We start from the raw sequence: 13,932 nt of genomic DNA on the forward strand, positions 1-13,932 counted from the left end.
ATGGAGTGCAGTGGCTCGACGCTGGCTCATTGCAACCTCCGCCTCCTGGGTTCAAGCGATTCTCCTGTCTCAGCATCCCGAGTAGCTGGGATTACAGGTGCCCGCCACCATGCCTGGCTAATTTTTGTATTTTTAGTAGAGACGGGGTTTCACCATGTTGGTCAGGCTGCTCTCGAACTCCTGACCTCAGGTACCTGCCCGCCTTGGCCTCCCAAACTGCTGGGATTACAGGCATGAGCCACCACGCACGGCCCCAGCTCACAACTTTCTATGTGACCTCAGGTATGTCAAACACTCAAAACCCTGGTTTGTGCATTCATAGGTTGGGATAATACCTCCCCCTTCCAGTGCCATTTTAAAGATTTCATGTACTACCTTGCACAAATACATATAACAAAAACATTTCTCTACTCAGGACAGTGCCCAGTACAGCTGGCGAGTCAGTAACTGTGGTTCCCCCACCCTTCCCTCCCCCAACCAACCTCACTTTCCACCTGCCCTGTAATTCTCTTCCCTGTTCTTTCATGTGTTTACGTGCCTGTCTCTTCTACTAGAATCAGTTACTCAACAGCAGCACTCCTGACAGTTTGTTGTGGGGCCTGTGCTGTGCACAGTAGAATGGTTAGCTGCACCCCAGTCCCCACCCTACCAGATGCTAGGAACACCCTCCAAAAGTTGTGACAATCAAAAATATTTCTAGACATTGTCAAACGTCCTCTGAAGGACAAAAGCACCTCTAATTGAAAACTGCTGCATTACAGTGATGGCTGTCCAACTTTTTTTAACAAGACCTACAATGAGAAACATTTTATATATGTATATACACCCACAGTATGTAAAATAACTTCATTAAATAATCCTCAGGGAAAAAAAAAAAGAGGAATCAGACAAATTAACCCAATATATTGGTTTTTTGGGTGCTTTTTTTTTTTTAGATGGAGTCTCACTCTGTCACCCAGGCTGGAGTGCAGCAGTGCGATCTCGGCTCACTGCAAGCTCCGCCTCCCGGGTTCACACCATTCTCCTGCCTCAGCCTCCCGAGTAGCTGGGACCACAGGCTCCCGCCACCACGCCCAGCTAATTTTTTGTATTTTTAGTAGAGACGGCGTTTCACCATGTTAGCCAGGATGGTCTCGATCTCCTGACCTCGTGATCCGCCCGCCTCAGCCTCCCAAAGTGCTGGGATTACAGGCCTGAGCCACTGCGCCTGGCCAATCCACCATATTTTTTTAAAAAACAATCATCATTTTGCTTGAAAATACAATAGTTCCCCCTTATCCAAGAGGGATCCATTGAGACCCGCCAGTGGATGTGATGAAACCATGGATAATACCAAACCTGATACAGACTATGTTTTGTCCTCATGCATAGCCACGGGAAAGTTTAACTTATAAACTAGGCACAAAGATCAATATCAGAAACATTATAACATACTGTAATACAAGTTATATGAATGTAGTCTCCTTTTCTCTCAAAATCTTAAGTGTACCGTCCTACAGGTAACTCAAACTGTGGATAAGGGGGGATGATGGCACAACAATCTCACCATTTGCCGATATTCCCGAATCATTTTTAGCTTGTCTTCTCCTCCCTTGTTTTCTTCTTTCTGTTCAATGCTGCTGATTATTCTCCAGGAGGCTCTTCTAGCTCCAATCACATTCTTATATGCAACAGATAGGAGGTTTCTTTCTTCAACTGTCAGCTCCACATCCATCCCTGCTACTTTCTTCATTGACTCCACCATTTCTGTATGGGAAAAGGAAAAGTCAGACCTTACAAATTTGAAGTTTTCTTAACATATTCCTTTCAAAGTAGATTTTTTTCTGTCAAGCTACTGCGAAAGAAAATTTTAACAAAAATAATTTCATAATCATCAAAACTAATATGAGTAAAAAGCCAAAAACATGTAAGGAAACCAAACTAAGAGCCAATACAAAGACTCCAGAAGGTCAGTTCGATGGAATGAGAAAGACTTCATTTACTATCTAATATAATTTAGTGTGGTCTGAAAGCACCTCTCATTAAATAAGGTAATTAGGCACACCTAACTATTTTCCAGCAAAAAAAAAATGAGCTGCCAGTTTAAGAGAAAGATTAAGAATTTACAGGTTCTAAAATGTATTGTCTTACAAATAAATAGTATTTCCAAAAATACAAAAGGAAGGGGAATTTGTTCATACAGCAAAAATATACAGAGTATATGGTTGGCCACCAACAGACTTTGGATGTTTTCTATCCTTCCTGGTATGAAGCTCCTTCATGGGTAAAACTTCTGACGATTCCTACTTGTTATACCACTAGGTGGCGAGCAAAGAAAGGGGCCCAGAAAAGCCTTGGCATCTACCGCAAGCATAGGGAAACACAACGGCGTGTGAATGCAAAGCGCCACAACAGCACAAGAAATAGTAACTGAATAAATACATTAATAAAAACTTATTTTTGATGCCATATTACCATGTGGCTCTCCAACATTACCCACGTTTCAATCTTTGGTGATGAGACTCAAGAATCTGCATTTTAGGGCCAGGAGTAAGTGGCTCATACCCCTAGCACTTTGAGAACTGAGGCAGGAGAATCACTTGAGCTCAGGAGTTCAAGACCCTGTCTCTAAAAAATAAAAATAGAGGCTGGGCACAGTGGCTCATGCCTGTAAATCCCAGCACTTTGGCAGGCCGAGGTGGGCGCATCACGAGGTCAAGAGATAAAGACTATCCTGGCCAACATGGTGAAACACTGTCTCTACTAAAAATACAAAAATTAGCTGGGCGTGGTGATGCACGGCTGTAGTCCCAGGTACTCTGGAGACTGAGACAGGAGAATCGCTTGAACCCAGGAGGTGGAGATCGCAGTGAGCCAATATCATGCCGCTGCACTCCAGCCCAGCAACAGACTCCACCTCAAAAAAAAAAAAAAAAAAAAAAAAGAATAAATAAAATAAAAATAAAAATAAAAATAGGCTGGATGCAGTGGCTCATGCATATAATCCCAGAACTGTGGGAGGCCAAGGTGGGCAGATCATTTGAGGTCACGAATTCAAGGCCAGCCTGGCCAACATGGTGAAACGGTCTCTACTGAAAATACAAAAATTAGCTGCGTTTGGTGGTGCGCGCCTGTAGTCACAGCTACTTGGGAAGCTGAGGCAGCAGAATTGCTTGAACCCAGGAGGCAGAGATTGCAGCTGAGATCGCCCCACTGTATGCCACCTGGGGCGACAGAGCAGACTCCATCTCAAAAAAAAACAAAAAGAAAAAAAGAATCTGCATTTAAATAAGCATCCTTAGCTTTCATTAACACCCTAAGCATAAGCATACCTTAACTAACAGGTATGAAAGAGATGGTGACTTCATAAAACACTACTAAATTGGATGGGCACGGTGGCTCACACCTGTAATCTCAGCACTTTGGGAGGCCAAGGTGGGTGGATCGCCTGAGGTCAGGAGTTCGAGACCAGCCTGGCCAACATGGTGAAGCCCGTCTCTACTAAAAATACAAAAATTAGCTGGGCATGGTGGTGCACGCTTGTAATCCCAGCTACCAGGAAGGCTGAGGCAGGAGAACTGCTTGAACCTGGGAGGCAGAGGTTGCAGTGAGCTGAGATTGCACCACTGCATTCCAGCCTGGGTGACAGAGTGAGACTCCGTTTCAAAAAAAAAACACAAAACAAAAACCAAAACACTACTAAATTAAGGGAAGTGTGCCTAATGTATCCAGGAAAATATGTTTCAAAAATTAATCCTTTCAGGAATATAAAAAAAAATTAAGCAATATTTTGTAAAGTCTCTTTGAAAAAAATTCGGCAATGTTTTAATAAACATGTACCATATGACTCAGCAATCCTAATTCTATGTATCATCCAGAAGAAAAATAATCTTTACAAAGACTTTTACACACTCACTCACAGCAACTCTATTCATAATAGCCAAAAAGTGGAAATCACTCAAATGTGCATCCAGAGGGGAAATGTATAAGCACACTGATGTTCACATATGTAAGATGGGATACCACTCAAAAATAAAGAATTAACTGTCCATGCACAGTGGCTCACATCTGTAATCCCAGCATTTGGGGAGGCCAAGACAGGAGGATTACTTGAGCCCAGTAGTTTGAGACCAACCTGGGCAACATGGTGAGACTCTGCCTCTACAAAAATCAGCTGGGTGTGGTGGTGTGTGCCTGCGGTCTCAACTACTCAGGAGGCTAAGGCAAGAGAACCGCTTGAGCCCAGGAATTCAGGCCTGCAGTGAGCTATTAGGTTGGTACAAAAGTAATTGCGCATTTTGCCAGCAAAAACCACAATTACTTTGTATAATCCTAACGCTGTACTCCAGCTTGGACGACAAAGCGAGAGACTCTGTGTCCAGAAAGAGAAGAGAGGGGAGGGGAGAAAAATAATTAACTGATACAAGCAACAACATGGAAGAATCTGAAAAAACATACTAAGTGAAAAGAGTCAGATTAAAAGGATTTTATCATTCCATTTATATCAAATTGCAAAAAACACAAACTAAAAAGAAAGCAAATGGTTATCAAGGTACAGAGGTGAACTGAGGGGCTTTTGTGCAAAGGACAGCTCACAGAATTGTACATGTAAAAGTGGCACGTTTAACTGTACACCTCAAGCTGATTTTTTAAATGCAATTCTGAACCATTAAAGAAGGATGACATGTCAGGTGCTGTGGCTCACACCTGTCATCTTAGCACTTTGGGAGGCTGAGGCAGGTGGATCACCTGAGGTCAGGAGTTCAAGACCAGCCTGGCCAACATGGTGACACCCCGTCTCTACTAAAAATACAAAAATTAGGCCAGGCACGGTGACTCACGCCTGTAATCCCAGCACTTTGGGAGGCCGAGGCAGGCAGATCACCTGAGGTCGGGAGACCAAGACCAGCCTGACCAGCATGGAGAAACTAAAAATACAAAAAAATTCGCCGGACGTGGTGGCACATGCCTGTAATCCCAGCTACTCCAGGCTGAGGCGAGAGAATCAATCGCTTGAACTCGGAAGGCGGAGGTTGCAGTGAGTGGAGATTGCGCCACTGTACTCCAGTCTGGGCAACAAGAGCGAACCTCCATCTCAAAAAAAGAAAAAGAAAAATACAAAAATTAGCCAGGCGTGGTGGCAGGCGTCTGTAGTGCCAGCTACTCGGGAGGCTGAGGCAGGGGAATCGCTTGAACCCCGGAGACAGGGGTTGCACTGAGCTGAGATCGCGCCATTGCACTCCAGCCTAGGCAACAGAGTGAGACTCTGTCTCAAAAAAAAAAAAAAAAAAAAAAGGATTACAATATGGTAATAAGACCACTCATTAATTCATTTGTAGGAGTCTGAAAGCATTCATCTGAAACATGCCCAATTTTGTTTTCTAAACCACAGTCACGAAACAGTCTAAATTTAGAAGCAGTGGAATAGGTAATCGCACCTCCATACTAGTTTAATTCTCAAAAATCAGCAAGTCAAACATAACTCAGAGGTAAGCCTGTAATTAAACTTTCTAAACTGATCGCAAAGTAAATCTTAAGTAATCCAGCTACACAAAAACAGTGCCATTAGTTCTTTTAAGGCTTTACAATATTACATACAGAAAAACTATGCAGACATCAAATACTACCAAAAATTTAAGTTACATATCTCGAATATTATTCCTTATGATTTAATTTTGTTCAAATTTCTGTGCTTTACAAATTTTCAACAACGAAGACTTAGTATTTTTATAATGCAAAGAGAAATATATTTGTAACACTCAGTGATACTATACTGTTCCAGATTCAAGCACAAATGCCTTCATTTTTACATATACACAAAACAATGCACAGACTGTGTGGTAAAATTATAGAAGCAACAATTATCCCTTTAATAATACCTTTATTTATATATAATTCCCCTACCAAACAATTCACCCATTTAAAGTGTACTATTCGGCCAGGAGCAGGGGCTCACCCCTGTAAACCTTGGGAGGCCGAGGTGGGTGGATCATGAGGTCAGGAGATCAAGAACAGCCTGGCCAACATGGTAAATAAAACCCCGTCTCTACTAAAAATACAAAAATTAGCTGGGCATGGTGGCAGGCGCCTGTAGTCCCAGCTAACCAGGAGGCTGAGGCAAGAGATTTGCTTGAACCCGGGAGGCGGAGGCTGCAGTGACCCGAGATGGCTCCACTGCACTACAGCCTGGGTAACAGAGAGAGATTCCGTCTCCAAAAAATAAATAAACTGTACCATTCAATGGTTTTTAGTATATTCACAGAATTTTGCAATCATCATAATTTTAGATTTTCATCACTTCAAAAAGAAAAGCCCCAAACCCATTAACCATCACTTCCCATGTACCCGAACCCCAGCCAGGTCAACCACCAATCTATTTTCCGCCTCCACACACTTGTCTCTTATGCACATTTCAGGTGCGGGCATACCTTGGAAGATACTGCGGGTTCAGTTCCAGAGCACTGCAAAAAAAAATATTGCAATAAAGCAAGTCACATGAATTTTTGTGTTTCCCAGTGCATAGAAAAGTTATGTTTAAACTACACTGTAATCTATTAAGTGTACAACAGCATTATGTCTAAACTGTACATATCTTAATTTAAAAACACCTTATTGCTAATAAATGCTAATGCTCATCTGAGCCTTCAGCAAGTGATAATATTTTGCTGTTGGAAGGTTTTGCCTTGATGTTGATGGCTACTGACTGATTAAGGTGATGGCTGCTGAAGGCTGGAGTGGCCGTGGCAAGACAATGAAGTCGGCCATGTTGATGGACTTTTCCTTTCCTGCATGATTTCTCTGTAGCATCTGACGCTGTTGGACAGCATTTACCCACAGAAAAACTTTTTTTTTTTTTTTTTGAGACGGAGTCTCGCTCTGTCACCAGGCTGGAGTGCAGTGGCGTGACCTCGGCTCACTGCAAGCTCCGCCTCCCGGGTTCACGCCCTTCTCCTGCCTCAGCCTCCCGAGTAGCTGGGACTACAGGCGCCCGTCACCATGCCCAGTGAATTTTTTTGTGTATATTTTTAGTAAAGACGGGGTTTCACCATGTTAGCCAGGACGGTCTTGATCTCCTGACCTTGTGATCCGCCCGCCTTGGCCTCCCAAAGTGCTGGGATTACAGGCGTTAGCCACCGCGCCCGGCCAGAACAACTTTTTGTTTTTTTGTTTTTGAGACACAGTCTTGCTCTGTAGCCCAGGCAGTGGCACAATCTCGGCTCACTGCAGCCTCTGCCTCCAGGGTTCAAGCAATTCTCCTGCCTCGGCCTCCCAAGTAGCTGAGACTACAAGTGGGCGCCACCATGCCCGGCTAACTTTTCTATTTTTAGTAGAGACGGGGTTTCAGCATGTTGGTGAGGCTGGTCTTAAACTCCTGACCTCAGGTGATCTGCCCGCCTGCTAACAGGCATAAAAACAATATTGCAGGCTGGGAGCGGTGGCTCACGCCTAGTAATCCCAGCACTTTGGGAGGCCGAGGTGGGCAGATCACGAGGTCAGGAGATGGAGACCATCCTGGCTAACAAGGTGAAAACCCCGTCTCTACTAAAAATGCAAAAAAAATCAGCCGGGCATGGTGGCGGGCGCCTGCTAGTCCCAGCTACTCAGGAGGCTGAGGCAGGAGAATGGTGTGAACCCGGGAGGCAGAGCTTGCAGTGAGCTGAGATAGTGTCACTGCACTCCAGCCTGGGCGACACAGTGAGACTCCTTCTCAAAAAATAAAAAATCAAAAAACATTGCTCTCCTTACACAACTCCATCAGAGCTCCGGGGTGATCAAGTACCGTGTGTAAGTGTGTGGTGGTGTGTGTGTGTTTTGAAACAGAGTCACACTCTGTCACCCAAGATGATACAGTGGCACCATCTCAGTTCACTACAGCCTCAACCTCCCCAGCTCAAGCGATCCTCCAACCTCAGCCTCCTGAGTAGCTGGGACTACAGGTGTACGCCATTACGCCCAGCTAATTTTTATTATTTTTTTGTAAAGACAGGGTTTTGCCATGTTCCTCAGGCTGGTCTTGAACTCTTGTGCTCATGTGACCCACCCATCTCGGCCTCCCAAAGTGCTGAAATTACAAATGTGCACCACTGCACCCAACCTCGGTGCATTTTCAATGTGCAGTAATACATTGAAGGGAATTTTTTTTTTTCTGAGTACCAAGCTTCAACAGTGGGCTTAAGATATTCAGAAAACCATGCTGTAAACAGAAGTGCTGTCTTACAGGCTTTGCTGTTCCATTTATAAATGAGGCAGAGTAAATTTAGCATGATTCTTAAAGAGGCCTCAAATTTTTCAAACAGTCAATGAGCACTGGTTTCAATTTAAATTCACCAGCTGCATTAGTGCCTAAGAAGCTGCATCCGCCTGCCCTATGGAGCTAGGCACACTGACTTCTCTGCAGTTAAGTCAAGTCCTAGACAGCCTTTTCTTCTCATACAAGGCTGTTTTGTCTACGCTGAAAATCTATGTGCTGTGGTCCCCATCAATAATGTTAGCTAAATCTGGATAATTTGCTGCAGCATCTACATCAGCACATGCTACTTGACCCTGTACTTTTTTTTTTTTTTTTTTGAGACAGAATTTCACTTTGTCGCTCAGGCTGGAATGCTGTCACAACGTCTCAGCTCACCGCAACCTCCGTCTCCTGGGTTGAGGCGATTCTCCTGCCTCAACTTCCCGAGTAGCTGGGATTACAGGCGTCTGCCACCACGCCCAGCTAATTTCTTGTATTTTTAGTACAGGCAGGGTTTCACCATGTTGGCCAGGCTGGTCTCAAACTCCTAACCTCGTGATCTGTCTGCCTCGGCCCCCCAAAGCGCTGGGATTACAGGCGTGAGCCACCGTGCTCAGCCGACCTTATACTTTTTAAGTAATGGAGATGGCATCTTTCCTTAAACCTTATTAACCAACCCTCTGCTAGCTTCCAGCTTTCTATCTGTAGCTTTCTCACCTCTCTCAGCTTTCTTAAACTTGAAGGGAGTTAGAGGGTTGGTCTGAATTAGGCTTTGGCTTAAGGGAATAGTATGGCAGGTTTGATCTTCTATTCAGACCACTAAAACTTTCTGTCAGCAAGAAGGCTGTTTTGCTTTCTCATCATTGCTGTGTTCACTGGAGTAGCACTTTTTAATTTCCTTGAAGAACTTTTCCCTTGCATTCACAACTGTGGTGCAAGAGGCCCAGCTTTCAGACCATGTCTTGGCTTTTTAGGTAGCCTTCCTGACTCAGCTTCAACATTTCTACCTTTTTATTTAAAGTGAGAGACTGGGACTTTTCCTTTCTCTTAAACACTTAGAAGCAACTGCAGGGTTGTTAATCGGCCTAATTTAAATATTGTTATGTTTCAGGTAATAGGTAAGCCTAACGGGAGGGAGACAGACAGGGAGTCAGAACACTAACAAGAGCTCACGCCTGTAATCCCAATACTTTGGGAGGCCGAAGGCAGGAGGATCATGTGAGCCTAGGAGTTCAAGACCAGCCTGGGCAACAGGTGAGACCCTACCTCTACAAAAAATACAAAAACTAGCCAGGCATGGTGATGTGTGCCTGTCGTCCCAGCTTCTCAGGAGGCTGAGGCAGGAGGACTGCTTGAGCCTGGGAGGTCAAGGCTGCAGTGAGCATTCCAGCCTGGGTGACAGAGTGAGACCCTGTCCCCAAAAATTAATAGTAAAAGAACACAGGCCAGGCATAGTGGCTCACGCGGTAATCCCAGCACTTTGGGAGGCCAAGACGGGCAGATCACATGAGGTCGGGAGTTCGAGACCACCTGACCAACATGGAGAAACCCCGTCTCTACTAAAAATACAAAAAAATTAGCCAGGCATGGGGTCACGTGCCTGTAATCCCAGCTACTCGGGACGCTGAGGCAGGAGAATCGCTTGAACTCAAGAGGCGGAACTTGCGGTGAGCCAAGATGGCGCCCTCACACTCCAACCTGAGCAACAAGAGCAAAACTCAGTCTCAAAAAACAAGCAAAAAAAGGAATACACACATCTATCAATTAATTTCCCTCAGTTCACGGATCCCCAAAACAATTACAATATTAACAGTCAAAGATTACTGATCACAGATAACCACCATTAACATATAATGAAAAGTTTGGGGCCGGCGCGGTGGACTCACACCTGTAATCCCAGCGCTTTGGGAGGCCAAGAAGGGTAGATCACAAGGTCAGGAGATGGAGACCATCCTGGCTAACACAGTGAAATCCCGTCTCTACTAAATATACAATAAAAAATTAGCCAGGCATGGTGGCGGGCGCCTGTAGTCCCAGCTACTCAGGAGGCTGAGGCAGGAGAATTGCGTGAACCCAGGAGGCGGAGCTTGTAGTGAGTAGAGATCTTGGCACTGCACTCCAGCCTAGTGGGTGTGAAGCTGTATCTCTTTGTGGTTTTGATTTGCACTTCCTTGATAACTAATAGTGTTGAACATCTTTTCATGTGCTTATGAGCCTTTTGCGTATGTTCTCTGGAGAAATACCTATTCAAACACTTTGCCAAATATTTAATTATTTGTCTTTTCATTATTGGTATGTAGGAGTTGTTCATTTTTAAAACCCCACTGACTCCTCTTAACTGCCCCAACCCCCTCTGCATCCCTTAAGGTAGCAGATTAAGGAACAGAAGTAGCATTGAGTCAGGAGACACTTTTATTGCTTCAAGAGACAGGGTCTCACTACGTTGCCCTGACTGTATGTCGTGCAGTGGCTATTCACAGGCCCATGATCACAGCGCACTATGTAGCCTTAAACTCCTGGCCTCGGGTGATCCTCCCACCTCAGCCTCCCAAGTAACTGGGACTACAGGTGCACACTACCAAGCACATTACTCCTTCAAGAGTATGGAAAGTTAACTTCTCAATCTCTCCAAACATTCTACGACCAGTGCTTTGTACCAGTTTGCACAAATAACGACTACAGTGACACTCTCTTCTAATATCACTGTCATCTTTAACCTTTTAACACCAGCAACAGAAACATAATACTAATGATAATGTACCCCAAAACTATATAGGAAAAGCTGATTTATCCAAAACTCTAGACTGACTACACCCTTCAGCCCTCCCTCAGTAGAGGATGAACTCCAACCATTATATTCACATAAAGGCCCTCAACACGATTAGCATTTCCTGAAATCACCTTTACAGCAAGTATTTTATCAGTGGGATGTGGGCATTTCACGGGTGGGGGAAGGCTGTCATGTGTTTGCAGCAGGTGGGATCGCAATTTAAGAACCAAAAAACTGAAATGGTTGAAATCACTTCTTTTGGATCCACGGGCAGTTTTGCTACAGTAATTTTGAGTAACAAAATCGAATTTCTGGGACTTTTCATGGTTTGGGGACAAGGGTGGGTGATTAAAATCACCACTCTGAAAAACATACTCCTCACAAGTTAATTAAACATAGTTAAGTCTCTTTAGTTCCAAGTAAGTTTCCCTTCATTGTATGGTAATAGCCTAGACACAGATCCACCACATGGAACCAGCTTGTGTCTGGGACACCCATCATCTGCTGCTGCCAGTAGAGTCACAAGTTTTTCCCCTTGACTTGTTAACTGAGGTTTGGTTTGTGGTTGTGTTCTTTCAACTATGCTGTTCATTCAACAGACTTATTCATAAATAAAACACCCCATTTCAACTATGCTGTTCATTCAACAGACTTATTCACAAATAAAACCCCCCGTGCTAAAAGAGGCACTGTTCCAAATGCTTCGCTGTATTGATGCACTTAATCTTCTCAACAGACCTCTGAACTGGGTACCAGTACTATCCCATTTTAGAGTATCTCCATATACTGAAGAACACGAAGGTTAAACTTGCTCCAGATCACAAAGCCAGTGGACTACAACTCAGGGAATCTGACTTGAGTTGTGCTTTGATTTAATCATATTGCCTCAGATTTGAATATTTATTTGAATGCATCTGTACGAGGATCCTTGTTTGCTTCTGTGACAATAGAGGGGAAATAACTGGTTTCAGTGACTCTACCAGAGAAACAAGTTTCACATATTAAAATGTGGTTGAGACCCAGGCATGGTGGCGTCTGCCACCATGAGAGAAAGAATGAAGACGGAAAGACAGACAGAAAGACTAGAAAGACAAGAAAGAAAGGAAGGAAGGAAGGAAGGAAGGAAGGAAGGAAGGAAGGAAGGAAGGAAGGAAAGAAGTTCACTCCTGCTTAAAACGCATTTCTTTTTCCACCTAGAGGTTCACCCCTCTCCCAAAAAAGCTTACTTTATTCTTTTCTCTTAAAGAGACGGGAGTCTTTGTATGTTGCCCAGGCTGGTCTCCAACTCCTGGGCTCAAGCAATCCTCCCACCTCAGCCTCCTGAATACAAAAAGCTTAGTTTCATATCTCTAATATCTTCACATTAACATCCCAGTAAACCTGATTTTCCCAAGACTGTCCTTGCCAGGTAGTAAAACAAGTCTCTGCTGAGCTTCAACAGTTTCTGATAAACACAAAGTACAAAATCATAAAAGGAGCAGGTCTCTCCAACTATCAGGCTGACAAGTCACAAGGCACAATTTACAGCTCCTAATGAAATTCAGGGTCAGGAAAAAAGCAAACTGTTCAGAATCTGTCATGGGAAAAACGAGCAGGTTCTGTACTGGCTGACAGGATTAATGTTCCTCTTACCAAAGCACACAGGGTCATAACCCTAACTTTTTTTTTTTTTTTTTTTTTTGAGACAGAGTCTAGCTCTGTCGCCCAGGCTGAAGTGCAATCTCACTGCAACCTCCAACTCCCATGTTCAAGTGATGCTCTTGCCCCAGCCTCCCTGGTAGTTGGGACTACAGGTGCCCGCCAACGTGCCCGGCTAATTTTTATATTTTTAGTAAAGATAGGGTTTCACCATGTTGGCCAGACTGGTTTCGAACTCCTGACCTCAGGTGATCCACCTGTCTCGGCCTCCCTAGGTGGTGGGATTACAGGCGTGGGTTACCACACCCGGCCCTAATCCTGATTTTAAAGGCAGAAAAATGAAGCTAAGAGTAATGTTCCTAAAGTCACACAATGGTAAAACCCAAACTCAAACCCAGACAATCTAACTTAAGAGTCTGAGCTTTTAGCCATCACACTTCAATGACTTTGCAACCAGAGTGCTCATAGAAACAAATTCCTCAGCCCAAGAACAGTAAAAGCAATCACACCAAGGGAAGAAAAGGGCACAGCATCAGGCATTGACATAAAAAGGTTCTGTCAGAACCAGAAATGTGGCTCACACCTGCAGTCAGTCCCAGCTACTCCAGAAGCTGAGACAGGAAGATCGCTTGAGCCCAGGAGTCTGAGGCCACAGTGAGCTATGATCGTGCCACTGCACTCCACCCTGGGCAACAGAGCAAGACTCTGTCTCTCAAAAAGAAAGAGTTCGGTCACTTAGGTTCTGGAAAGGTCCTGAGCTTGCTTTATATAAAGGCTAATCAATTAGCCAATGACCTTTCCTTTTTCCTAGGAAACATCATCCCTCCGGATCAAACTCAAATGTCTTACTATGTAAAGACTTCCTGGCTGGAAGCAGTGGCTCATGCCTGTAATCCCAGCACTTTGGGAGGCCGAGGCAGGTGGATCACCTGAGGTCAGGAGTTTGAGACCAGCCTGGCCAACATGGTGAAACCCCGTCTCTACTAAAAATACAAAAATTAGCTGGGCATGGTGGCAGGTGCCTGTAATCCCAGCTACTCGGGAGACTGAGGCAGGAGAATTGCTTGAACCCGAGAGGCGGAAGTTGCAGTGAGCCAAGATCGCGTCACTGCACTCCAGCCTGGGCAACAGAGGTGAGACTCTGTCTCAAAATAAAAGTCTCAAATTGTTTTTATGGTTTGGCGGGGATAGTATGCAAGTTTGTTGAAGAGAAACTTACAAGGTGCTACTTACTAAGAAATTTACCTTGTGGATATTTTCTTAAAAAGGAGTCATCACAGAAAATGTATGACTAGATTTACATGTGAGAAGCAGT

The 13,932-nt window shown here is 44.3% G+C and overlaps 1 protein-coding gene across 3 annotated transcripts in view; it reads right to left on the reverse strand.

The window, feature by feature from the left end:
• The window catches only part of YWHAE (tyrosine 3-monooxygenase/tryptophan 5-monooxygenase activation protein epsilon), a 69,146-nt gene that overhangs the window by 16,270 nt on the left and 38,944 nt on the right, over window positions 1-13,932 (reverse strand). For 2 of the 3 annotated variants that reach the window (XM_063700898.1, XM_031003281.3), the window contains one exon: window positions 1,547-1,746. In XM_063700898.1, coding sequence (XP_063556968.1) covers window positions 1,547-1,746 — 200 coding nt within the window. Of the gene's footprint in view, window positions 1-1,546; window positions 1,747-6,407; window positions 6,441-13,932 lie in introns of all 3 variants that reach the window. The other variant, XM_031003282.3, reaches the window with a different exon arrangement.

This window comes from Gorilla gorilla, chromosome 19 (genome assembly GCF_029281585.2).
Source record: "Gorilla gorilla gorilla isolate KB3781 chromosome 19, NHGRI_mGorGor1-v2.1_pri, whole genome shotgun sequence".
Taxonomy (NCBI): Eukaryota; Metazoa; Chordata; class Mammalia; order Primates; family Hominidae; genus Gorilla; species Gorilla gorilla.